Genomic DNA, 26,451 nt, shown 5'->3' on the forward strand with positions numbered 1-26,451 from the left:
GAAACCTTCTCCATGGACACCTTCCAATGCTTTGTTCTATCTACGCTGTCCAACCCACTGCACTTCAACTTTCATTTACAGAGCCATGTGGGAAATGAGTGTTTTTAAAATAGACCCCAGTCCCCCTCAGGTGGAAAAACAACCCAGCTCTCCCCCGCGCAGGCGGCACTTCCCGGTCCAGAGCCCCTAGTGTGATGACGGGTCTATAAACGGGGAACTTACAGTATGACGCACTTCTCTGCCTTCTTTTAGCTGTTATGTTTTCATAACCTAAGAGCAGTTATGAACAGCCAGGTAAACAGAGAGGAGATGGTGAAATGGAGATGATATCCATGGGGTGAAGGAAACTGACCCAGATCCATGACTGTGAGAATGACTGATTTTAGAGGGAGAGAGATCCAAGTATTTCCTATTGGAGAGGTTCAGAAGACATCGATACCCCTGGTGTTTGGCCCTGCAGCTCTAGGCTGCGTTGAGACTTATTGATCGTGAGCTCTAAACTGATCTTTGGCGAGGATTGGTCTGGCGAGGTCTTCCATGTGATATTGGTACCCCTACACCTTTCCACTAGGTGGATAAAGCAGGATGTATTACAAAAGACTACCATAATTCCATTAGTATCCTAACTTGAGCTCTGCGCATATTGTAACTTAGAACTTTTGTTTAAATCATGCATTGCGTAACTTAGGAGCACTGAACATAAATCCGGTCATAGTGACAGGTAGCTTTTGTGGAAGGCAACACAATCCTACACACACATTAACTTAACACGTCAGAGACTGTTCACCTGTCTTCAGCTGCTAATCATGGGATGATTTAAAAAGCTCCTGCTGACTCCAGTGATATTTCACTCTTGATTTCGCCATTTATTTTTGCTCCAGTCTTGACATGATGTCGGCGCTTACAGATGTCTTTTATTAGGTGGACGAGGTCATTTGTCCCCGGCCAGAGGTTTCCTGAGTGACAATGACACAACGTCGCCACCGCCAGCCGAATGTGTCATGTCAGCTGGAAGGGATACGTGTCTGTGGAGCGTACAGTAGGCCTGACCTTGGGGTCAGCTGCAGCCACAGAGTAGCTGTAACTGGTAAGCTGTATAGGAGTCTTCAGATCTGAAACCATAACCACAAGTGCTGTGAAATGTGATGTTGTTTACAGTCTGTTTCTACCGTATGGTTTCTGTGCCAGAGCAGACGATGCGTGACTAATTGTACTCTGCATTTAAAACTTTGTGGGCCTGTTGTATGGACTGTAAACGGACACAGCTTGACTGGGAGACTTTCTTTCATACATTGTTGCCTTTTTGTCTGGTAAAGTATGACTTGAGTCTGTTATTAGTAAGTCCCCGGTGCCAGCTATTGATATGGTTTAGAATTTATTGACATTTGACGTTGTGTTTTTATAATGCTAGATGAACGGGGATCTTGTTATGTCACCATTGTGTCCCCTTGCTTCGTTTTGATGTTGACATAAAAAAAACCTGCAAAAAGCTTTTGAGCATTGCCATGGGTGAACGTCACTGGTTACCATTATTATATTGGCCCCTATGTGGAACATTTGAGCAATTACAAGTTCTTGTACTGTACTGAGTACATTCTCATTTAAGCTAAGATGTGATGGAAATATGTCATACAGTATAATTCTTAGATTCCCCATTTCAGAGACAATTCTTCCATTCAGATAAAGGCGGACATATGAAAACATTCTGTTCTCATTCGACTGGTCATAAAGTGATACATTTGGGGCCTGCAATAACAGTGAACGGACATTAGCAATCACACGTTTTCCGAAAGTCGGATAAATCAATCACAGTTGTCATCAGCACATCTAAGTGCAAAAACGTTATGCCAGATTATTTCAAGCAGAAGTATAACTAACTACTGTAAAAAAATAAAATAAAATAAGAATGTGGGAATGACCTCGTGCCGATATTGAAGGATTGTAGACAAGACAGTTCATAAGTAATTATTAGTTGCTGATAGCCTTCTTGCATCTCTTTGTTGTGTAACCTCTTTCTCCGAGATCGTTTTTTCCCTCCAAAATGAGAAACATGCATTGATTGCAGTGTTGTGCAGTGTGTCATGGCTCTGGATGTCATAAAGCCATAGAAGTCGCCATTAAACATCAAGAGATACTAGCCGGCCAACAATTCTGGTCTCAGGGAGGACAGGCTAATGTCCTCCTAATTGAAACCTTGCACCCTACTTAGAAAAGGCCAAATATACAGTATGTTCTCCCAGGGCTTTTTTTATTTGTCTACCTCTTTCTACCCCATCCGTTGGCCTTTTTAAGTGATTCACTTTTCTAAAATGCTTTGTATTTCGTTAAACTCACGGTCTGTCTTAGAACCATAACCTGCCATCTTTGACATCATCCTCCTTCCATGTTAATGACTCTCATTCAAGCAGATATGATCAACACAGCACATTTACAACCTCACATATCCTGCATCTCCCTGTATGTAGAAATTAAGTTTCATTCCAAAACGCTATACAGTATATCCATTTTAAAAAATATGGGTAAATTCACTTTTTTGTTTAAATAAATGATGTAAGAGATTGGTGTTGTCACAGGCGTCATAATGAGTAGACCAAGGTGCAGCGTGGAATATGTTAATCTTGTAGTTTTAATGAAAGAAGAATGAACACTTACAAATTAAACCAAAAAATGACAGCAGACAGTTCCGTCAGGTACTTTACAACTAAACGGAAAATAACTACCCACAAAACACAAAGGAAAAACAGGCTGCCGAAGTATGGCTTCCAATCAGAGACAACGATAGACACCTGCCTCTGATTGGAAACCATACCCGGCCAAAACATAGAAAACAAAACATAGAATGCCCACCCACCCACCTATCACACCCTGGCCTTGCTAAACAGAGAAAACACAGCTCTCCTAGGTCAGAGCGTGACAGGTGTGTTTTTTTCCCCCAATCTAATCATGGCATAGGGTTGGTAAATGACAGACATGTATTTGTTTGAATCCTATCACTAGGTAGTTTCATTTCAGAGAGACAAACAATCACATTTTGTTGCAAAACTAGATATATCTGCCTCACTCAGAGAAAAAACTAGCACTGCAGGGTGTGAAAATAAAAATATTTTTAATAAAAAATGGTACAAATGATACATTTGTGACATCAATATTAAAAAAAGACATGTTCAAAAATGTATCGACACAGTAAAATGGGCTCTGGTCAAAAGCAGGGCACTATATAACAGCCTTACTACAGTACAGCCATCGGGCATCCGGCATTGCCATCAGCCATCTGCCATTGAGGGAATGCTTCCTTTAAAATAAATGAAAGCTGCTATACTGCCTGTGTTGCGCACGCACTGCGTCACTTCCAATGGCAACGTCTAAGCTCAAGAATTGCCAAGGTTCAATTCTTGATGGCTGACGCACCTGTTCATTTTATCTTGTGAATTAAAATAATGAGAAATAAAGTCGATTTTGGTTGCATATGGTCTGGACTAGACACCACTGGTTATTTTACTAAGTTGTATGTGTCACGCCTGCTCCCGCTCCCGCTCCCGCTCTCAGGCGCCAGGCTCCCCAACATTACGCACTCCTGCCACCATCATTACACACACCTGCCTTCCCCCGTCCCGCACATCAGCGATTATTGGACTCACCTGGACTCAATCACCTCTGTCATTACCTCCCCTATATCTGTCAGGTTCCCCGCTCTGTTCCCTGCTACAGCATTAATTGTCGTTTGTCATTTTGTACCCGTGTAAATTTAATCAGGAAACAGACAAAGACCAAGACAAGAACAGTGTTTTTCTTGTCTTGGTCTTTGTCTGTTTCCTGATTAAATGTTGACTCCCTGTACCTGCTTCTCATCTCCGGCATCGGTCCTTACAGTATGAAGTCAAGAAGCTTCTAGCTAGCAGAAACTCTAGCTAGCTACATTGACTATGTTCACAATGTAAACAAAAGAAACTTGTGTAATTAGAGGATCATTTAGCACAAGCAATAGCAAAACATTTATGTGTACTTGCGAAAACTGGACCAAAGCTATTGTACTTATGCATAATCGATGAATATGGTCCAATATAATAGGGAAAATAGAATAAAGATGCCGTTCCCCTCTGTTGCTCTCCACTCTCAAACAATGAGCTCTGTGTAGCAGGTAGAATGTCACATTGACCCCAAGCTGATAGTGGAGCTGAAGGGTAAGGAATAGCCATTGACACTATGCTGATAGTGGAGCTGAAGGGTAAGGAATAGCCATTGACACTACGCTGATAGTGGAGCTGAAGGGTAAGGAACAGCCATTGACACTACGCTGATAGTGGAGCTGAAGGGTAAGGAATAGCCATTGACACTACGCTGATAGTGGAGCTGAAGGGTAAGGAACAGCCATTGACACTACGCTGATAGTGGAGCTGAAGGGTAAGGAATAGCCATTGACACTACGCTGATAGTGGAGCTGAAGGGTAAGGAACAGCCATTGACACTACGGTCACAGTGGAGCTGAAGGGTAAGGAATAGCCATTGACCCCAAGCTGATAGTGGAGCTGAAGGGTAAGGAATAGCCATTGACACTACGCTGATAGAGGAGCTGAAGGGTAAGGAATAGCCATTGACACTACGCTGATAGTGGAGCTGAAGGGTAAGGAATAGCCATTGACACCAAGCTGATAGTGGAGCTGAAGGGTAAGGAATAGCCATTGACACTACGCTGATAGTGGAGCTGAAGGGTAAGGAACAGCCATTGACACTACGGTCACAGTGGAGCTGAAGGGTAAGGAATAGCCATTGTCACCAAGCTGATAGTGGAGCTGAAGGGTAAGGAATAGCCATTGACCCCAAGCTGATAGTGGAGCTGAAGGATAAGGAATAGCCATTGACACTACGCTGATAGTGGAGCTGAAGGATAAGGAATAGCCATTGACACTACGCTGATAGTGGAGCTGAAGGGTAAGGAATAGCCATTGACACTACGCTGATAGTGGAGCTGAAGGGTAAGGAATAGCCATTGACACCAAGCTGATAGTGGAGCTGAAGGGTAAGGAACATCCATTGTCACCAAGCTGATAGTGGAGCTGAAGGGTAAGGAACAGCCATTGACACCAAGCTGATAGTGGAGCTGAAGGGTACGGAATAGCCATTGACACCAAGCTGATAGTGGAGCTGACGGGTAAGGAATAGCCATTGACACTACGCTGATAGTGGAGCTGAAGGGTAAGGAACATCCATTGTCACCAAGCTGATAGTGGAGCTGAAGGGTAAGGAATAGCCATTGACCCCAAGCTGATAGTGGAGCTGAAGGGTAAGGAATAGCCATTGACACTACGCTGATAGTGGAACTGAAGGATAAGGAATAGCCATTGACACTACGCTGATAGTGGAGCTGAAGGGTAAGGAACAGCCATTGACACCAAGCTGATAGTGGAGCTGAAGGGTAAGGAATAGCCATTGACACCAAGCTGATAGTGGAGCTGAAGGGTAAGGAATAGCCATTGACACCAAGCTGATAGTGGAGCTGAAGGGTAAGGAATAGCCATTGACACCAAGCTGATAGTGGAGCTGAAGTGTAAGGAACATCCATTGACACCAAGCTGATAGTGGAGCTGAAGGGTAAGGAATAGCCATTGACACTACGCTGATAGTGGAGCTGAAGGGTAAGGAATAGCCATTGACACCAAGCTGATAGTGGAGCTGAAGGGTAAGGAATAGCCATTGACACCAAGCTGATAGTGGAGCTGAAGGGTAAGGAATAGCCATTGACACCAAGCTGATAGTGGAGCTGAAGCGAAGGAACAGCCATTGACACCAAGCTGATAGAGGAGCTGAAGGGTAAGGAATAGCTATTGACACTACGCTGATAGTGGAGCTGAAGTGTAAGGAACATCCATTGACACCAAGCTGATAGTGGAGCTGAAGGGTAAGGAATAGCCATTGACACCAAGCTGATAGAGGAGCTGAAGGGTAAGGAATAGCCATTGACACTACGCTGATAGTGGAGCTGAAGGGTAAGGAATAGCCATTGACACTACGCTGATAGTGGAGCTGAAGGATAAGGAATAGCCATTGACACTACGCTGATAGTGGAGCTGAAGTGTAAGGAACATCCATTGACACCAAGCTGATAGTGGAGCTGAAGGGTAAGGAATAGCCATTGACACCAAGCTGATAGTGGAGCTGAAGGGTAAGGAATAGCCATTGACACTACGCTGATAGTGGAGCTGAAGGGAAAGGAATAGCTATTGACACCAAGCTGATAGAGGAGCTGAAGGGTAAGGAATAGCCATTGACACTACGGTCACAGTGGAGGTGAAGGGTAAGGAATAGTGTGCCATTTGGTACGATGTCTTACTCTAACCAAACATTATAGCATGAGGCTAGATTTATGATGTGTTCAATTCATATGTTAAATACACAGGATACCAACATTCCATTTCAGCTAAACAATGGTTACGTTAAATACCCCTTTTAATACACATTGAAAATATATGAGATCAGTAATATTTTACACACACATGAAGATACCTATAACCATTCATTTCTGATGAAAAAAACACAAATGTGAAAAATTGTTGGATATAGCGTTTTGGAAATAAACTCTTTTTAAATAGACCTCAATAAATACCAGTTCTCAGAAATGGGTAATAAGGACAAGCAGGGATTGTTCGTGGAACGAGAGACGCTCTGGAGTGCATGCTGCAGTGAAACCTACCAGTGGAGGCTGCTGAGGGGAGAACTGCTCATAATAATGGCCGGAACAGAGCTAATGGAATGGTATCAAACACCTGGAAACCATGTGTTGGATTTTTTGATACCATTCCACTGAATCCGCTCCAGTCATTAGCATGAGCCCAACCTCCACAATTAAGGTGCCACCAACCTCCTGTGGAACCTACACCAGACAAAATATTCTACAAACCATTCCCACTCTGTGTGGATGTCCAATCGTAATTTCAAACATAAATCTAGCGTCTCTGGCTCTGCCAAACATTTCAGATTATAATCATTCTTCTGGGGATTCATCCCCCTCGTTCCTGACAGCCAGCCTCTCCACTGGCACGGTGTGCAGAGCCTCCTCTCCTCTCTCATTTCTGTAGAAGCGATCAGATATTTGGACGTTTTTGTCCGCCTCGATCTTTTCGTCTGTTTGAACAATCAAGTCCTGGACATGACATTGAGTTGGCGGTCCACCTCAGGCAGCGCAGGCACAGAGAGTCTCTGGGGGTGGAAGATCTGGGTCCAGCGTTGATTAACTGATGTCTTTTGGAAGCTCCATTAGTTTAGTTATTTCTTTTGTTTGAAACTCCAAGGAAAATCTCCACGAGAGCACAGATGGTGTGCAGGCAGAGTAAGGACACGTTCTCCCCTCCCCAAAACGAACACAGGGATGGTATGCTATTCAGATGTCCATAAGGTGACTGATAGACCATGCACTACTAGAGCATGTAATGTAAATAAATACATTCTGGGATGTGCTGCTTCCCTTGTCTTTTCTTTCTAGTGACATATTAAACAGCACGACTGATTTATCAGCTATTAGTCATCGGCTACTGGCGGATCAGTTGGAGTCCATCCGCTCGAGTCTACAGGTTAAATGGTTTGGATCAGGGCTCTCCAACCATGTTCCTGGAGGGCTACTGTCCTGTAGGTTTTCACTCCAACCCTACCTAGCTCACCTGATTCTAATAATTAGCTGGTTGATCAGCTGCATCAAGTTAGTTACAACTGGGTTTGGAGTGAATACCTACTGGAGGGTAGCTCTCCAAGAACAGGGTTGGTGAACCCTGGTTTAGATGTTTATCACAGTAAAGAATATCTACTAAGGGAATACGTCATATGAATATTATTGGACCCAACTCTTGTACACTCTTTGAAAAAAGGTGGTATCTAGAACCTAAAAGCGTCTTTGGCTGTTCCCATCGGAGAACCCTTTAAATAACAATTTTTCGTTCCAGTTAGAACCCTTTTGGGTTCCATGTAGAACCCTTTCCACAGAGGGTTCTACATGGAACCCAAAAGGGTTATACCTGAAACCAAAAAGTGTTCTACCTAAAACCAAAAAGGGTTATCCTATGCGGACAGCTGAAGAACCCCTTTGGAACAATTGTACAGGTAATTCAAACTTTAAGCCACTCAGTGACTTTTCAGAGTTGTTGCGAGGTTTGATTCTTCTAAGAATCAAACCTACTGTAGGATGGAGGACAGGTGGAGAAGCAAGTTTATATAACACATTTTAATATTTTTTTAAAAAGACAGCTTTGTAAGATGAACTCTGAAAAATAAATTAAAGGTGAAGAGAGGTTCTGATCAAAACAGGATGAAGAAAGAGTTGCTAGAGTCAATCAGGAAATTCCTCTCAGGAACAAAATAATGAATTGTTTCAGACTGTATTTCATAGTTTTTACATGTATTTTTGGAGGAAGAGAAGAGAATGAAGGAAAGAAATGGCAGCTGTTTTGTCTCTGGGCCTCTTTGAAAAGAAGTCACTCATGACAGCAGTGGCAAATTTGCGAATGTATGTTTTCGAAAGAGATGAGTTATCTTCAATGGAGACGTTTGGCGAACAGGTGTTTTGAATGCAATGGGGTTTACAGTAATAAATGAGGTCAAGCTCATTCACTGACAAGGCCATGCAGATTATTACCCAAGGAATGTATTATGGAATGTTTCCGTCTGTCCTCAGTACAGTCAAAACCTCTTGTCACAACTCAATCAACAGCTGGAGAGTTTACAGTCGCCTAATGAGGGTAGATCGTTTCTGGGTCGTAGGAGTGATTGATCATTTGTGCAGCCTTTCGGCAACATTATTCCATCCGCTCGAGTCTACAGGTTAAATGGTTTAAATGTTTCTCACAGTAAAGCATCATCACTATGGGAATACATTATATATTATTGGGCTCATCTCTTGTACAGGTACAGATGGTCTATCTTAATTTGACTCTGCTTCTCAGGAAATGGAAACAGGAAATGTGAATTATTATGTGGATTATAATTAATGGATATTTTTGTAAGTGTTGATACTTTATCATTAGGGCAAATCAGGTCAGCAATGTTAAAGTGGAAAGTACAAAATTTAGAAACTTTTATAAACCTTTTATAGACTACAATGTGCATTTCCTGCGACAACAGAGTGATCAAACTAAGATAGCAGATCTGTAATTCAACCTTTAAGCCACGCAGTGCATTTTCAGAGTTGTTGAGAGGTTTGATTGTTCTAAGGGTTGGACTAAAGTAGGATGGAGGACAGGTGGGGAAGCAATTTGATACAATACATTTCAATCTTATTTGAAAGCCAGCTGTGGAAGACGAACTCTGAAAATGTTCTGATCAAAACTGGATGAAGAAAGAGTTGCTGGAGTCGATCAGGAAATTCCTCTCAGGAACAAATTAGTTGATTGTTTCAGACTGTATTTCTTAGTTTTTACATGCTTTTTTGGAGGAAGAGAAGAAATGAAAGAAATGGCAGCTGTTTTGTCTCTGGGCCTCTTTGAAAAGAAGTCACTCATGACAGCAGTGGCAAATTTGAGAATGTATGTTTTCGAAAGAGATGATGTGCAGTGTCTTCAATGGAGACGTCTGGAGAGCAGGTGCTTTGAATGCTGTGGGTTTACACTCATGACTGAGGCCATACAGACAATTACCCAAGGAATGTATTATGGAATGTGTCCGTCTGTCCTCGGTACTGTCAAAACCTCTTGGCACAACTCAATCAACAGCTGGAGAATGTACAGTTACCTATTAAGGGTAGATAGTGTCTGGATAATAGGAGTGATTGAAGGAAAAGCTCCCGTGTCATTCCTCCTCTATCGTCCTTCTGTTGAAAAGACATTAACTTCTTATTGCAATGAGCCTTGACAAGAGTGACTGGGGAAACTGGACTCCTGTCTTGAGTTATGTAACAGAGTTGATGGGTAACAGGCCACGGAGTAGTAGAGTTAGCCAAGTGGATTTAAACACACACACACAGGATCCCTTACAGGTACTCAGAGTTCAAGGCAACGAGTCCTTTGACATGTGTCACGTTGAGGTGCGGCGACCACGCCAAACACACTTACAGGTTTTTTCTCAACTGTCCGGTCGTTGGCATGGTCATGGTGCCTTCACAGTCTCTCAAAGAGGTTAGATATGTCATTGGATGAAACAGCCCAATGGTTGTTGTGTTTTGACACTTGAGTCTAATGCATTTGGTTTTAGTTGCAATGGATACTCTCCGGCAGAAGCGTATTTATATTATGTCGTTTTTTACTTTCCATTTGTTTCTGAAGTGCAATCCCCAACTAGCCCTAAACTTTGGTCATTGTATCAGATCCCCAACCAACCCTAACCTCATTGTATCAGAATACTCAACCAACCCTAACCTCATTATACAGATCCCCAATCAACCCTAACCTCATTATATCAGATGCTCATCTAACCCTAAACTCATTGTATCAGAACACCCAACCAACCCTAACCTTATTGTATCAGAACACCCAACCAACCCTAACCTTATTGTATCAGAACACCCAACCAATCCTAACCTCATTATATCAGAGATGTTGAGACAGCGCAGAGTGTCACCACTTTATCACTGCTATCTGCTACAAACTAACCAAGGCCTTACGGGTAGGTTCAAGAGGATTTAGGGCTAAGGCTACGTCCCAAATGGCACCGTAATCCCTATAGTGCCATATATCGTGCAGTAGCAAAAGTAGTGCACTATGTAGGGAATAGGGCGCCATTTGGGACTAATACTAATCTGTATTTGTTATTTTATTTATGGCCTCAAATAACCTTCTAAGCCCTAAATCATAATCTCAACACCAACAGAATGTTAGTCTGAACTTCAGCCACTGTAACACTATCGCCAAACACCCATAATCCACTTTGTCTATCTATTTAGACCCATAATATGAGTCAACTCAACTCCCCGTGAGAAAATGAGAACACAGCATTCTTTTTTATGGTAAATAAAACATTTGTTAACCGTTTCTACTGCTTTTGCTCATTGTTTTACTGTGTTTTATTTTTAGGTTCATGCCCTACTTTGACATGCCAGTGATTTGATGTGCGCATTAGGAGCTTAAAATGGCAAAACTCGGCCAAAACGTTTGAGTCCTGGATGCACAACAGTTTCCATGTTGTCTGGAATTTTCTCAAACTCTCTGTGATGTAGTAATGCTCTGCCCACCTCTGGCATAAGACACTCTCTCATTTATCATCATGGAGACTATGGCTTCTCTGTACCAGTCTGTCTCAGCACCACCCTCTTCTCTCGCTTTCTCTAGAAATGCCCCTTGTTGCTCTGTCTCTGTCTCTGTCTCTCTCTGTCTTTCTCTCTCTCTTGCTCTCTCTCACTCTCTCTCTCGCTCTCTCTGTATCTCTTTCTCTCTCTATTTCTCTCTCTTTCTCTGTTGCTCTCGCTCTCTGTTTCTCTGTCTGTTTGTCTCTCGCTCTCTCTCTCTGTCTGTTTTTCTCTCTGTCTGTTTTTCTCTCTCTCTCTGTCTGTTTCTCTCTCTCTCTCTCTCTCTCTCTCTCTGTCTGTTTTTCTCTCTCTCAGTTCAATTCAAAGGGCTTTATTGGCATGGGAAACATTATGTTTACATTGCCAAATCAAGTGAAATGGATAAACAAAAGTGAAATAAACAAAAGTGAACAGTAAATATTACACTCACACAAGTTCCAAAAGAATAGAGACATTTCAAATGTCATTATGTCTATTTACAGTGTTGTAACGATGTGCAAATAGTTAAAGTACAAAATGGAAAATAAATAAACATAAATATGGGTTGTATTTACAATGGTGTTTGCTCTCTCTCCATCGATTCCCTGTCATTTTAGCCCTCCCCTCTGTTTTCCTCACACTTTCTAATCCTCTTTAATTAATGGTGGTCATTAAAGAGGTTCAGGACCATAAACTTGTGGTCATTAGTCAGTACAGTTGGAATGTCCCACATTTTCTCAACATCAATTCTCCATTAAGACCACTGAGTTTTTGTTCTCTGAACTTCACAGGCTGGCTTGTTTGTAGGAAAACTGTTTTGTGTTGAAAATAAGTGTGTGTGTGTGTGTGTGTGTGTGTGTGGGTGTGTGTGTGTGTGTGTGTGTGTGTGTGTGTGCGCGCGCTCGCGTATGTATGTGTGTGTGTGTGTGAGAGCATCCCAGCTGAAGGGAATGGAGTGTGTAAAAGGAAAACACTGCGTCGGATTAGGACTCTCACCCCCTCCGTTTTTCTTTCTCCCTGTCATGTTTCTCTCAAGGGCTTCCTTGATAGATGAGTTGTGGTCCAAGGGAAATTCCCTAATCCTATCTGGGCAGGGATTCCCTGTATAAGGAAAAATATTTTTTTTTGAGAGATGAATGGAGAGATGGAAGGAGGATGGAGGGATGGAAGGAGAGCGGAGGATGAAGGGTGCTTGGCTCCGGGGAAGGTGGATGACAGTGAAGAGGGGCATGGAGATTCATGTGGTATTGCTCTGTGATGACTACCTCATACAAGCATGGGATCCCTGCATAGAGATTAGTGTTGTGATTGTTTTCACAGCCCTCGTCTGTCCACTGCAGGACTGTGCTAACGTGTTGCTCCGTCATTCAGGTTGGTTATGGGCCTCTGTCTATTTTGTACTGACGTGAAGCGTTATCGCTCATAACATTAAAACAGAAAATGGACCACACAAGCTTTACCCCGTATTTGTAATGCTAGTAAAACAGTTTTATGTCTTTCCATTTTAGGAGTGCTTTGGTTTTAACACAACCCATGTTGGTAGTGATTATAGGGGGGACACTGGGGACATGCTTTTATACATCTGGTGCAAAGCGTCTCACCTTTGCATTGAGGGAAGTTGACAACAGAAAGCAAACACATTCAACATGTGTTTTCGGTTGACCCAATACTGAGTGCCTGGACAGCTCTCTTTTTTCATCTTTTCAGTGTATTCTGCTATGTATGTCCTTGAAAGGGAAAGGTCATTCTTCACAACTCCTCTGCAAATGTCATCCATGCTGTTTAATTGCTAGACAAGAGCGTTGTCACAAACATTTTTACTTACTATCAGAACCTCCTTCACATAATGTACGTTGTGGCTGAGTGACTGGGGTGAGGGGTACGACAGTCAGTACTGAGTTTAACATGGCACTATCCCTGTTTTATTTCACAACAACAACAAATCGTTCTCCAACGACCCAGATGAAGAAGAAATAGTATGTGATTATAGATGTATTATCATAACTTGTGACCCATCTCTCATATGCCCAGGGCCCGTTTCGGGTCCTGACCCATAGTTTAAGAAACCCTGCTCTAGAGATGTGATGGTGATACAGCTGGATGTGATGAGGGACCCCAGTACACACATGCCTTCTGAGAGAGAGAGAGAGAGAGAGAGAGAGAGAGAGAGAGAGAGAGAACTTTCAGCTGGCTGCAGAACACACTACGGTTGCATCTGAAATGGTACACTACCTATGGGCCCTGGTCAAAAGTAGTGCACTAGGCCTATATAGTGAATAGGGTGCCATTTTGGATGCGCCCCTAGAGAAAGAGACTGAACATTTCCAGCTGGCTGCAGAACAGACCCTCCCAGAGGCCTGCTGTCTAAACTCCCCAGGGCCATGTACTTACTGTCAGTAACCAGGAAGTGGACTTTTATCACATCCCCTGAAAACTAGAGGATCGGTTACAGTACCAGCATGTGCTGTTCACAGAGTGCTGAACACTTCCTGGTTACTGACAGTCAGATCCCATTCAAGTCCAAGTCATTGATTAGCTCAATTTATTTTCTCAGACACATTTCTTCTTTCATTTAACTAGGCAAGTCAGTTAAGAACAAATTCTTATTTTCAATGACGGCCTAGGAACAGTGGGTGAACTGCCTTGTTCAGGGGCAGAACGACAGATTTTGACCTTGTTAGTTCAGAGATTCAATCTAGCAACCTTTCGGTTACTGGCCCAACACTCTAACCACTAGGCTACCAATAATCGCATGAAAATACTTTCCCAAGGCTGGGGAGTGACTTTTCATGTGGTCCCGATCCTTTCCTCTGTTAGTGTTGACAGAGATCTGAGCACACACACGCACGTCGGCACCCATGTACTCGCGCACACACCAAAAATGACAGTCATTCCATTGTGTCTAGTCAGACCAGATGGATTAGCTTTGCACGTTTTTATGCTTTGTGGTGTGTGTGTGTGTGTGTGTGTGTGTGTGTGTGTGTGTGTGTGTGTGTGTGTGTGTGTGTGTGTGTGTGTGTGTGTGTGTGTGTGTGTGTGTGTGTGTGTGTGTGTGTGTGTGTGTGTGTGTGTGTGTGTGTGTGTGTGTGTTTATAATGCTGATTAATTCTGAGACTGGAGACACATCCCTCTCCGGTGCTCATGTTTCATCATAGTAAAAGCTTGCTGCATACGGCTCAACAATAGCAGACTGTAAACATTACATGCAGGGCTTGTGAGTTGGAATATCCCATAGACACGGAACTCAATTCAATACAATTCAAATATAAATGGGACGCTTCGATTTTCTTGGTTTTTCGATCGAGACGTTTGTTTCATAACGGTGTCAGACAGTGGTTGACTGACCGTTGAATGGAGATCTGTGGACTGGCGTCTGGTGCACATTTCCATGATTTGAGAACTGATTTCAGTACAACACATACAGACATCTGTTATCGTGCTCCGTTGTTTTTCTACTACACTTAGTTGTTTTGACATGCTTCTATATTTCTGTCTCTGTATACACTTTGGGCTTCACAATGTTGTGTGAAAGAGGCTTTATCAATATTTTAATTAGGATTCAATCCCAAATGACTGGCCCCTATGCCTTAAGTCTTAACCTTAAGTCTAACTTCTAAACTAAACAGAATCCCTACAGTTTTTTAACACATGCATTGCCTAATGCCTGAAATTATGAGAAATCACCACCCAAGGATGTAATGTCCCTGCATAATGATTCCACCACTGGCATTTTGGCCTTACACTCCACAGAGCTTATTTATCAACTGTTGAGGCTGAATTCTGCTTGTGATCATTAATTATACAGTATATTTCATTAACAGCCAAGCCCTGCAGTTCTACCCCTGTTAACATGAGAAACCAGCTAGCTATAAAGGCCATAATGTGAAACTGGTCCTATATACAGTGAATGCCCTGCGGTTGAAACAGCTGCGTGGGATTTGTTGTTCCCTTGTGTAAAGCGGCATGGGTGGGCGGTGTAGTGAGACACGGCCACTTACAACAATGTCAGCAGAGAGTATAGTCTATGTAGTCTGTCTACATTTACATTTACATTTTAGTCATTTAGCAGACGCTCTTATCCAGAGCAACTTACAGTAGTGAATGCATACATTTCATACAATTTCATACATTTTTTTTTCTTCTGTGCTGGTCCCCCGTGGGAATCGAACCCACAACCCTGGCGTTGCAAACACCATGCTCTACCAACTGAGCTACAGGGAAGGCTATAGGGGCCCAGCATGCTTGGGCCCCTATGTACCGTTACAGTGCATTCGAAAAGTATTCAGACCCCTTGACTTTTTACGCAATGTTACGTTACAGTCTTATCCTAAAATGTATTAAATTAAAAAAAATCCTCATCAATCTACACACAATACCCCATAATGACAAAGCTAGAACAGTTTTTTTGAATGTTTAGAATTACCTTATTTACATAAGTGTTCAGACCCTTTGCTATGAGACTTGAAATTGAGCTCAGGTGCATCTGGTTTCCATTGATCATCCTTGAGATGTTTCTACAACTTGATTGGAGTCCACCTGTGGTAAATTCAATTGACTGGACATGATTTGGAAAGGTACACACCTGTCTATTTAAGGTCCCACAGTTGACATTGCATATCACAGCAAACACCAAGCCATGATGTCTAAGGAATTGTCAGAGAGCTCCGAGACAGGATTGTGTCCAGGTATAGATCTGGGGAAGGGTACCAAAAAATGTCTGCAGCATTGAAGGTCCCCAAGAACACAGTGGCCTCCAATCATTCTTAAATGAAAGAAGTTTGGAACCACCAAGAGCTGGCCACCCGGCCAAACTGAGCAATTGGGGGAGAAGGGCCTTAGTCAGGGAGGTGACCAAGAACCCGATGGTCACTCTGGCAGAGCTCCAGAGTTCCTCTGTGAAGATGGGAGAATCTTCCAGAAGGACAACCATCTTTGCAGCACTCCACCAATCAGGCCTTTATGGTAGCGTGGCCAGACGGAAGCCACTCCTCAGTAAAATGCATATGACGGCCTGCTTGGGCACCTAAAGGACTCAGACCATGAGAAACAAGATTATCTGGTCTGATGGAACCAAGATTGAACTCTTTGGCCTGAATGCCAAGCGTCACGTCTGGCAGAAACCTGGCACCATCCCTACGGTGAAGCATGGTGGAGGCAGCATCATGCTGTGGGGATGTTTTTCAGTGGTAGGTACTGGGAGACTAGTCAGAATTGAGGAGAAAATGAACAGAGCAAAGTACAGAGAGATCCTTGATGAAAACCTGCTCCAGAGTGCTCAGGACCTCAGACTAGGGCAAAGGTTCACCTTCCAACAGGACAATGGCCCTAAGCACACAGCCAAGACAACCCAGGAGTGGCTTCGGGACAAGTCTCTGAATGTACTTGAGTGGCCCAGCCAGAGCCCAGACTTGAACCCGATCAAACCTGAAAATAGCTGTGCAGTAACGCTCCCCATCCAACCTGACAGAGCTTAAGAGGATCTGCAGAGAAGAATCAGATAAACTCCCCAAATACAGGTGTGCCAAGATTGTAACGTCATACCCAAGAAGACTTGAGGCTGTAATCGCTGCCAAAGGTGCTTCAACAAAGTACTGAGTAAAGGGTCTGAATACTTTTTTGAATTTTTTTAAATATTTTTTCTTAGCAAAAATGACGAAAATGTTTTTGCTTTGTCATTATTGTAGTGGGTGCGTGCTGGATACAGGGAAGTCAGTCGCAGGAGAACGAACTTGGTGTAAACGGAGTCATTTAATAAGTGCTCACAAAACTCCGAAAACCAAAATATACAACATTTTAAAAATACAAATAATAAAAGTGGGTACAAAACACCAGAACATAACTTGCACATAACATACAATCAAACAATCACCGACAAGGACATGAGGGGAAACAGAGGGTTAAATACACAACATGTAATTGATGGGATTGGAACCAGGTGTGAAGGAAGAGAGAACAAAATCAATGGAAAATGAAAAGTGGATCAGCGATGGCTAGAAGGTCGGTGACGTCGACCGCCAAATGCTGCCCGAACAAGGAGAGGGACCGACTTCGGCGGAAGTCGTGACAATTATGGGGTATTGTGTGTGTAGATTGATGAGGAAAAAACACAATTTAAAACATTTTACAATAAGGCTGTAACATAACAAAATGTGGAAAAACTTAAGGGGTCTGAATACTTTCCGAATGTACTGTAAGCTATTTGTAGTGTATTTGTGGTTTAAAAATGGCTTTTGATGTTTGCAATATCCACTTTGAAATTTCAGGTTTGATTTTCCCATACAAAAAATGATCAACACCTACAAAAATTCCCATTAATTATAATCCACATAATAAATCACATGTCCTGTTGCTGCAGGATTATTTTCCTGCTGTAGCAAACTGGCTCAAATGAAGATTCTATATCCGTATAACATTCCCATTCTGTAACTCGTACCGCTGAGTTGTTCCCCATGGATCAGCTTGGCAGTGTCCCTGATGGCACTGGTTAGCTGAAGCTTATCTTTATCATTCTGCAAATCTTATTGTAAAAAAAAACGTTCAGCTGGTAATGTCTCATTGCCTGCACAGACTGGTCCATCCTTCTTAATATAGAGCACTGTTATTATTACTAAAGCAACAAGGGTGAAGTGGTTAGTTTAGCAGTATTTAGCCTGTTTGTTTTGTATGAAGTGTTTATTTTAGCAGTATTTAACCTGTTGGTTTTGTTTGAAGTGGTTAGTTTAGCAGTATTTGGCCTGTTGGTTTTGTTTGAAGTGGTTAGTTTAGCAGTATTTGGCCTGTTGGTTTTGTTTGAAGTGGTTAGTTTAGCAGTATTTGGCCTATTGGTTTTGTTTGAAGTGGTTATTTTAGCAGTATTTAGCCTGCTGGTTTTGTATGAGAGTGACATAACTTGAACTTCCTTCTGAAAGACTGCTTCTTAAAGCTTATGTAGGTCAGCTGTGGGAGATGCAGTCAGGTTCCTGGGATCAGACTACTGTCCACCTTGATGTGACATTAGCTGTTATGCCCAGACTCTAACTTTCTCTTGGAAAGCTAATACAGACATTGAGAGCCTTTCTTCCCCTTGCCCCTGCGATTTCGAAGAATGTCCCCGTGTTGAATTTGGCATTCGTTGGGCTCTCTCTGGAAAAGTGTGGTAATCCATGGATGTCTGTTGATTTTTCTAATTGGCGATGTGGTTCTACTCTGACATGGGGAAAGTACACCAGGATGTATGAACTGTAAGGGGATCGGCTCAGTGGTGGTCAACATCTCATGTCAACATAGACAGACCATAAAAAACACTACATTTTCTTTTCTACCTAATAGAAATTCTATGGATGAAACAGAGCAGCCCAGTTAAGGAAGGCAGTTTATTTTTCAAGCTCCACCTGTACGCTCCTTCAATTGGAAAACACTATCCCTCTAGCTACCCAAAGTGAAAAATGGCAAGGACATATTTTTTTTTATAAAAAAGGAACAGAACTTCTGTTTTTATTATTGAAAATAGATACAGGAATGAAAGTATGTTTTAAAAAAACAAGAGTACAGTTCCATATGACAAACATTTTCCATGAAAAATAAGTATAAAAACACTGATCTGCAAGCGCATTGAGCCAAAAGTGTATTTTTGTACAAAACTAAGAAATCATTCAACAGGACTCCTCTCTGTACCATTTATCAAGGCTACTAAGAAGATAAGATATCCCTCTTATTTTCCAACAAGATATATACAACGTGTTGTATCAGAGGTTGTAAAATGTTGCCAGTGGAACACTGAAGTATGAACGTTCGCTTTAAGTGACGTGTCTTTTGAAAAAGTTAGTTGAAAAAATACTTTCTCTCCATATACATATAAATACATTTATGCTGTGCAAATTGCAAGTGTAAAGACCTCCCATGCATAGCCACCTCATATATCAGGGTTAATGAAGGAGAAATATTGGTTTGCTACAAGACGTCCTTTGTGTGTTTTGCGTGTGTGCTTATTTTCCAATGCTTGTTTTTGGTTTTAGGTGACTGCGAGGGGAAGATGCAGGTGCACCATGTGCCATTGCTCGGTCAACATTCATACAATGAACTTTACTGGTGCAGGAGGTTGGTGGCACCTTAATTGGGGAGGACGGGCTCGTGGTAATGACTGGAGCGGAATTAGTGGAATGTTATCAAATACAACAAATACATGGTTTCCAGATGTTTAATGCCATTCCATTTACTCCGTTCCAGCCATTATTATGAGCCGTCCTCCCCTCAGCAGCCTCCACTGGTTAGTGGATATGTGTGAGAGTGGACTTCATGTTAATATATACAGCATTATCTTCTCTGAAGGTGTATATTGAACTAGGGCTGGATTCAATTTGTATCGCTGAAGCGTTCGAGATTGCGTGATGGAAATGTAAAGGTATTTTCCCATTGAGCTGACATATGCAGCGTTTACCATGAATGCAGTCTCCGCTAACTCGGGAATATTGCCTTTAAATAATTTCAATCGCGTCGCAACGCTGAGCTTCAGCGATACGGATTGAATAGAGCCCTAAGACTGACCAATTTATGGAACAATTCTTGCACCATGAATAGGTCACTGAATGAAACCATGAAATTCCGGCAGGTTGTCTGAAACTCTACAACTCGGACTGTACAGCAAAAGCGTTGCATTATAACCCATTTCCTGGAACTATGAACATGGCATCAAACACTTTGATAAATAATATTATACACGTTATCAAAATACGTTTCAGGGAGCCAGCTTCCCATTATAAAAAAAAAAAAGATATCTACTGTATGTTTGTTACCTCACTCTGTTAGTTAGAAGTTTCTCCATCTATCTCATACTATGTTCTTTTTATCCGTTTTCCTTTTTGCCATGTTTGATAAATAAGATAAGGCTATTACATATGGACATTATATTAACCTGACACGGAGATCCTGTACACGTTTTTACATGGCTGGTGTTCGGAGGCGGATGGATGGGGGATATGTAGCATCCAGAGACTGATTGGATGCGTAGAAGGACCCCTCTTGCCACCTTCCCAGCCGGTTTGATATGTACTGTATATCCTTCGGGCTTCTCCACAGACAGCTTTGGGGGGGGTCCTACCATTTGCCAGGAATGGCTGTTCCACACTCATACCATGACACGTAGGTGACGTGAGAGTTCCCTCCTATCTGACCAAAGTTGACAGGCTCTTGTCTCATAGCCCTGTAATACCCTGTATGTGACAGACAAAATGAAGTGAGAGGCTGAACTTTGAGTCGTTTTAGACATTGTGAAAATGTAGTTGTGTTCAGGCATGGATATTAAGCATATTCTTAACAGGTTCGCATTTCAACAGTTCAAAGATAAATCTGTCAGTGCTGTAGCTTGTACCTTCTCTTGCTGGCAGCTGGTCAGCCCTGACTTGGTTTCCTGTCCTTCCATCAAGGAACGAGTCTACAAACTGACAGTGGTCCTCACCATGGCCAGTCTGGTCCCCAATGTTGTAAAATTTACCTGTAAAGTTATTAGGGGAAAAAGTTGTCAAAAGGGATGTCAATTTAAACTGAGCTACAGTACTGTTCTGTACTGTACTATAGACACTGAGCGCCGGAAGCAGAACTGACCGTTGAGAGAATCACTCAGATATATCTTGTATCGGAGGGAGTTGCAGAGCTGGATGCCCACAAACTTGCGGTACCAGGTCCTCTTCACGTACTGCTTGCCATTGCACTCCGAGTATGAGTCTGTCTTGAAAGGGAACTGGGTCCAGATGGCATCTTTTCCTACAGGAAAGAGTTAACAAAATATTAGAACTTGGAATATCAAAGGCATGAAGCATGAAACAAAGATAATAATTAAGAAAATAGAGGTGTAGAAGCCCAAATGTATATTTGCATTCCCAATCAGAGTTGTCTTTTTAGTGTATCACAGCCTTTTACTACTGATGAAATGAAAGGGAAAATAAAAATGTCTCCATTCATTTAGCTGTGTAAATGTTTGGTCTGGCTGTGAGTTGGGTGTGGAAGAAGTGAGCTCATAGATATTGGATGGAGAGCAGTGTACTGCTGCACTGGGGCACTGTGGCCTGAGTCTCCACAGACTCTCACTGTGCCAGGCCAGACCTTCATTAGATCATCCATTCATTCAGCCTGGTGGAATGTGTCACCTGGGACTGGTGCTCAGGACAGACCACAGACTGAGAAGCTTACCTGAGACATTCTCACTCACACGTGGGTCCGCTGTAGCACGGAGAGATGGAGAGATGGAGAGAAAGAGGCAGAGAGAGAAATGTGAGTTAGTAGGTGCTTTCAAATGTCTTCTTCTCAGAATAGACTGTACAAATGGTTCCGAAACGATTTTGAAATAAGTTGGTGATTCTCCTAAATAAAAGACCACAAAACCACACGTCTTGTAGCAAAGCCATACAACATCTACGGCAAGTCATTAAGTCCACTTTGGCACTGAAAAGCCAGTCTGATATGGTAGTGTGGAACTCCAGGAGACTCCAGGACAAATCATCTGCTTTCAAACTCCTCATCATCTCTCACATAGAGGGTAAGCCTCTGTGGGCCAATGAGGCCCAGCGGTGAGGTCCTCCCAGAAATATAAAAATGACCTGATTCCCTACTTGCCATTCATTTATGATACGCTGTTGTATTAGTGAGTTTGATTGAGTGTGTTGTGAGCTGCAATGCAGGATGAGGGAGAACTGGCAGCCGGACAGCCCTCCTGGGGTTGGAGGCAGTTTACATGGAGAGGCAGCAGCCAATGTTATGGAAATGGAGGGGCCATGCTGAAATCATTAGGTTAATAACAGCTAGTTAATTACAGACCCCTACACCGGTAAGTGGTGGACCGCCAGACATGACTGGAGCTGGCTGACGAGGCTGTGCGTTAGTACGTTTGTACGTGCGTGTTTTAGTGGATGCTTGTTTGTTTGTTTAACGCCAAATGCCTGACCTAGTCAACAGATGGCCTACGCCAAAGGCCAGATGTGTCTCCTGAACTTTTAACTGATCCTGAATAGGTAATGGTGTAAGTCAGCGATTCAACGAAACAACCAATCACCAAGTTCTTGTGTCGTTTAATGAGGCGTATTAGTGCTGGCTTGGAAAACAATGTGGCCCATACTGTACCTGATTCAGTGTTGAAGGACACAGGCTCACTGGGTGGCCCCTCTCCAAGCTCGTTCTTGGGTTTCACTTTGAACTCGTAGCTGTGAGGTAAGAGCAGGAAGTGTCACTATCAGAAGGTCTCACAGCGATTATCCAACCGACTCGCTCCAGATTCCAATTTCCGCTCCATTTCCAATTGCAAGCAATCATTTCCACAGAATCAGATTTTCCTCTAATCCTCACAGCGTTTAAAGTGGACACGGTATTTTGATGGAAACGTAGTGTATTCTTGTTCGGCCTTGTTGTTACAGCAAGGAAAAATGAGGCTCTAGTATTGCCTCCCTATTTATCTCTTCTCCAGACAGTGCAGTCCAGAGAGCCAGGAGAGCCAGAGAGTCCCTCCCGCTAATGTCTCCTCCATATGAGATGTTCAGACACAGCGATTGGTGCACCACGTGCCAGTAGCCTCAGCAGGCTCAGCTCACAGGAAGCCCTGGTTTATATTCTATCACTTCTTTAATGTCAAATAGTCCGATATTCAGACTTCATTAAAAACCTAGGGAGCGTGGAGGCCCTCCTCTGCTCTCCACACGTGAAGAACCTTTCTTCTCCAACTACGCCAGAGAGAAGTGCAGGTCTTGATCTTAACCAGACATAGCTAGCTAGCTAATCCTTCTGACAAAAGTAGTAATAATACAATGACTAATTAAAATGCTGTATTATTTCCATGAACGAAAGCCTTTCAGAAAGTTTGAGTTTCACGAACATTTACTTTTTAGTTATTTAGCAGACTTACGGTAGCGAGTGCATGCATTTTCATACTTTTTCAAAGCTACCGTCTGAGGACTGAGAGAGAGCATTCCGAGAGAATACAATGCGTTGTATCAATCTGAAACGCAGGCACAAAGATGTTATGTTATATACCTGCTCTCGGGTTTGAGGTTCTCCACTGCAGTGTGAGTCTGGTTGGTGGTCAGGATGGAGACCTGAGTACCATCTGGTCCCTTCGTCGTGGAGATGACCTCATATTCTACACAACAACCAGGAAATCACTGTTGAATTCAAGAATTCACCAAGTATCCCAATATTCAGAGTCACACTTTCCAATGTACACTACTGTTAAAAAGTTTGGGGTCACTTAGAAATGTCCTTGTTTTTCAAAGAAAAGCAAATTTTTTGGTCCATTAAAATAACATCAAATTGATCAGAAATACAGTGTAGATATAGTTAATGTTGTAAATGACTATTGTAGCTGGAAATGGCAGATTTTTTTATGGAATATCTACATAGGCGTACAGAGGCCCATTATCAGCAACCATCACTCCTGTGTTCCAATGGCACGTTGTGTTAGCCTTGTAAAATGATAAACTTAGATTAGCTAATTGAGCATAAAAAACTTTTGCAATTATGCTAGCACAGCTGAAAACTGTTGTCCTGATTAAAGAAGCAATAACACTGGCCTTCTTTAGACTAGTTGAGTATCTGGAGCATCAGCATTTGTGGGTTCGATTACAGGCTCAAAATGGCCAGAAACAAATAACTTTCTTCTGAAACTCGTTAGTCTATTCTTGTTCTGAGAAATGAAGGCTATTCCATGCGAGAAATTGCCAAGAAACAGAAGATCTCATACAACGCTGTGTACTACTCCCTTCACAGAACAGCGCAAACTGGATCTAACCAGAATAGAAAGAGGAGTGGGAGGCCCCGGTGCACAAATGAGCAAGAGGACAAGTACATTAGTGTCTAGTTTGAGAAACAGACGCCTCACAAGTCCTCAATTGGCAGCTTCATTAAATGGTACCTGCAAAACACCAGTCTCAACGTCAACAGTAAAGAGGCAACTCCGGGATGCTGGCCTTCTCAAACTAGACACTCTAATGTACTTGTCCTCTTGCTCTTGCTTTATTTATCAGGACAACAGTTTTCAGCTGTGCTAACATAATTGCAAAAGGGTTTTCTAATGATCAATTAGCCTTTTAAAATGATAAACTTGGATTAGCTAACACAACGAGCCATTGGAACACAGGACTGATGGTTGCTGATAATGGGCCTCTGTACGCCTATGTAGATATTCCATAAAAAAATCGGCCATTTCCAGCTACAATAGTCATTTACAACATGAACTATGTCTGCACTGTATTTCTGATCAATTTGATGTTATTTTAATGGACCAAAAAACAGTGTCCCACTCTCCCCACCTGTGGTGTCGTTGTCGGTCTTTTCCCAGTCTAGAATGATGAAGGAGGGGCATCCCTCCACTGTTACCACGGTGAGGTTGGAGGGCGGAGACTTGGGCGGGGCTGTCACGTTTGTCTCCCCGCCCTCCTCCTCTGGGAAGTAGCTGAGAGAGGTGGTGATGGAACAAGGCTCGTCTGGTTTCTTGTCCGTCTTGTAAACTACATGGGGTGCTTAGAGAAGAGAGATCACATTTAAAGGATCCCTGCGCTACTGGTTCAAAACGACCATTTAGTAACTTAGTATTTTCTGCCAGGGACAATAGAAGTACATGATAGTTACAAGAAGGGTTTTTTACTTACCAACAAAACGTTTCTTTCCCAATGCGTCCACGTCAGAGGCTGGTAGGGAGCTGAATAATGAGGAGTTCTCCCAGGATTCAAACCAGATGTCTGTGAGAGGATGAGAAAGGACAAGGATATGCTTTAGAGCTCCACAAAACACATTTAAGGATTGTCCTTACATGGGACACCAGTAATGTAGGTCTTCTCAGGACATAATTTAGGTCTGAATTGTGATCAGTTATACCGTTGACTGATGGTGCAGTCGTTGTTGTGTGTCTGCGGTCTTGCTTGGCAGGTTTAGCCGTCACTGATGGAAACTTCTTCAAAATGGAGGCCTTGTCCGTTTGCTTCAAGACATTCAGCTTGTCTGTAGAGAACAGAGTTTGGCAAAGCACATTGTTTACAAAAAAAAAAGTTTGTCGTTTTTCTTGGCTTTCAATATTTCTATATTTGCTTAGAGGAAAAGTGCCTTTCGAGGTTGTAAACATAAGCTCAGCCAAATGACAAACTTCATGATGACAAAATACTCTTTCACCCCATTTCAGGCAGTGGAAGATGTATAGAAAACTGCTCAATGTTCAATTATGTGTTGTTATTATTACAACCAACTAAACCTTACTCATATCACCAGGTTTGCCAACCAGGTTGGTCTTTTTGTTGACAGGAATGGACGGACGAGATCCTGAAAAATAGAAATCAAAGGAAACAGTCAATCACATAATCACTAAACATTACAATTTCTGCGAGAACCATTCCTTTGTCTCTCTGATGGTGTTATTTGCCTTGAAGAAGTCATCTTAAATGAAAAACAGTGGAACACTCTTTCACCACTACTTGTAGAATAACCCAAATACCTTGACCATTGTTGACACAATCGGCAATATCTAGAGAAAATCCTACAGCAGGATTTCATCACGTATCTGACATCTGTCATACACTGTTAGAGAAAAGCGTTCCAAAAAGGGTTCTTCTGCTGTCCCCATAGGAGAACCCTTTTTGCTTCCAGGTAGAACTCTTTTGAGTTCCATGTAGAACCCTTTTGAGTTTCATGTAGAACCCTTTGTGTAAAGGGTTCTACATGGAACCCAATAGGGTTACACCTGGAACCAAAAAGGGTTCTCCTATGAGGACAGCAGAAGAACCCTTTTAGGTTCTAGATAGCACATCATACTTATGACCATGAGCTGTGGAAAATTATTTTGGCATCTTTATGCCTGGGAGGAACTCTATATGGACTGTATAAATAAACAGATGGTAAAACTCCATACCCTACGCCCAATGAACCTTAAAACATGAACAATCCTTTGTAATTCCTTGAGGTTTTACACATGTTCTGAAAGTTACCCAGAACGAAATGCTTAACCTGTTGCCAATTAGCGCTCTGTTGCATTGAGGCCAAATTCTTCACAATCAAGGAATTGTTCCTAATCCATAAGAAAATATGCTAAATGCAAAGCCCCAGTACATAAAAGCTGGTGTAGCTCTGAAACATTTTAGCTGGTAATATAAAACAATATGGGTCCATTACTTTCCATCAATTACATGTAAATATCCATGTTTGAAATACTGCCAGTTTGCAGTTAGCACTGCTTTATCCAACTCTACAGTTTCTAGAAAACATGGTTCTACTTAAAAATAAAAGCTTTCCCGAACTTTTTTCATGCTGTCATTCAGGATAGCATA

The 26,451-nt window shown here is 42.4% G+C and overlaps 1 protein-coding gene across 21 annotated transcripts in view; it reads right to left on the bottom strand.

The window, feature by feature from the left end:
- Positions 1 to 18,730: 18,730 nt before the first annotated feature.
- Positions 18,731 to 26,451, bottom strand: part of LOC106575651 (target of Nesh-SH3) — a 42,669-nt gene continuing 34,948 nt past the window's right edge. For all 21 annotated transcript variants that reach the window (XM_045699197.1, XM_045699194.1, XM_014152267.2 and 18 more), the window contains 10 exons: positions 25,388 to 25,450; positions 25,013 to 25,135; positions 24,787 to 24,876; positions 24,448 to 24,657; positions 23,174 to 23,279; positions 22,271 to 22,350; positions 21,344 to 21,373; positions 20,759 to 20,917; positions 20,526 to 20,648; positions 18,731 to 20,367 (listed from right to left, as the gene is read on the bottom strand). In XM_045699197.1, coding sequence (XP_045555153.1) covers positions 20,252 to 20,367; positions 20,526 to 20,648; positions 20,759 to 20,917; positions 21,344 to 21,373; positions 22,271 to 22,350; positions 23,174 to 23,279; positions 24,448 to 24,657; positions 24,787 to 24,876; positions 25,013 to 25,135; positions 25,388 to 25,450 — 1,100 coding nt within the window. In that variant the 3' untranslated portion in view covers positions 18,731 to 20,251. The remainder of the gene's footprint in view (positions 20,368 to 20,525; positions 20,649 to 20,758; positions 20,918 to 21,343; positions 21,374 to 22,270; positions 22,351 to 23,173; positions 23,280 to 24,447; positions 24,658 to 24,786; positions 24,877 to 25,012; positions 25,136 to 25,387; positions 25,451 to 26,451) is intronic.

The sequence above is a fragment of the Salmo salar genome, chromosome ssa17 (assembly GCF_905237065.1).
Source record: "Salmo salar chromosome ssa17, Ssal_v3.1, whole genome shotgun sequence".
Classification (NCBI taxonomy): domain Eukaryota; kingdom Metazoa; phylum Chordata; class Actinopteri; order Salmoniformes; family Salmonidae; genus Salmo; species Salmo salar.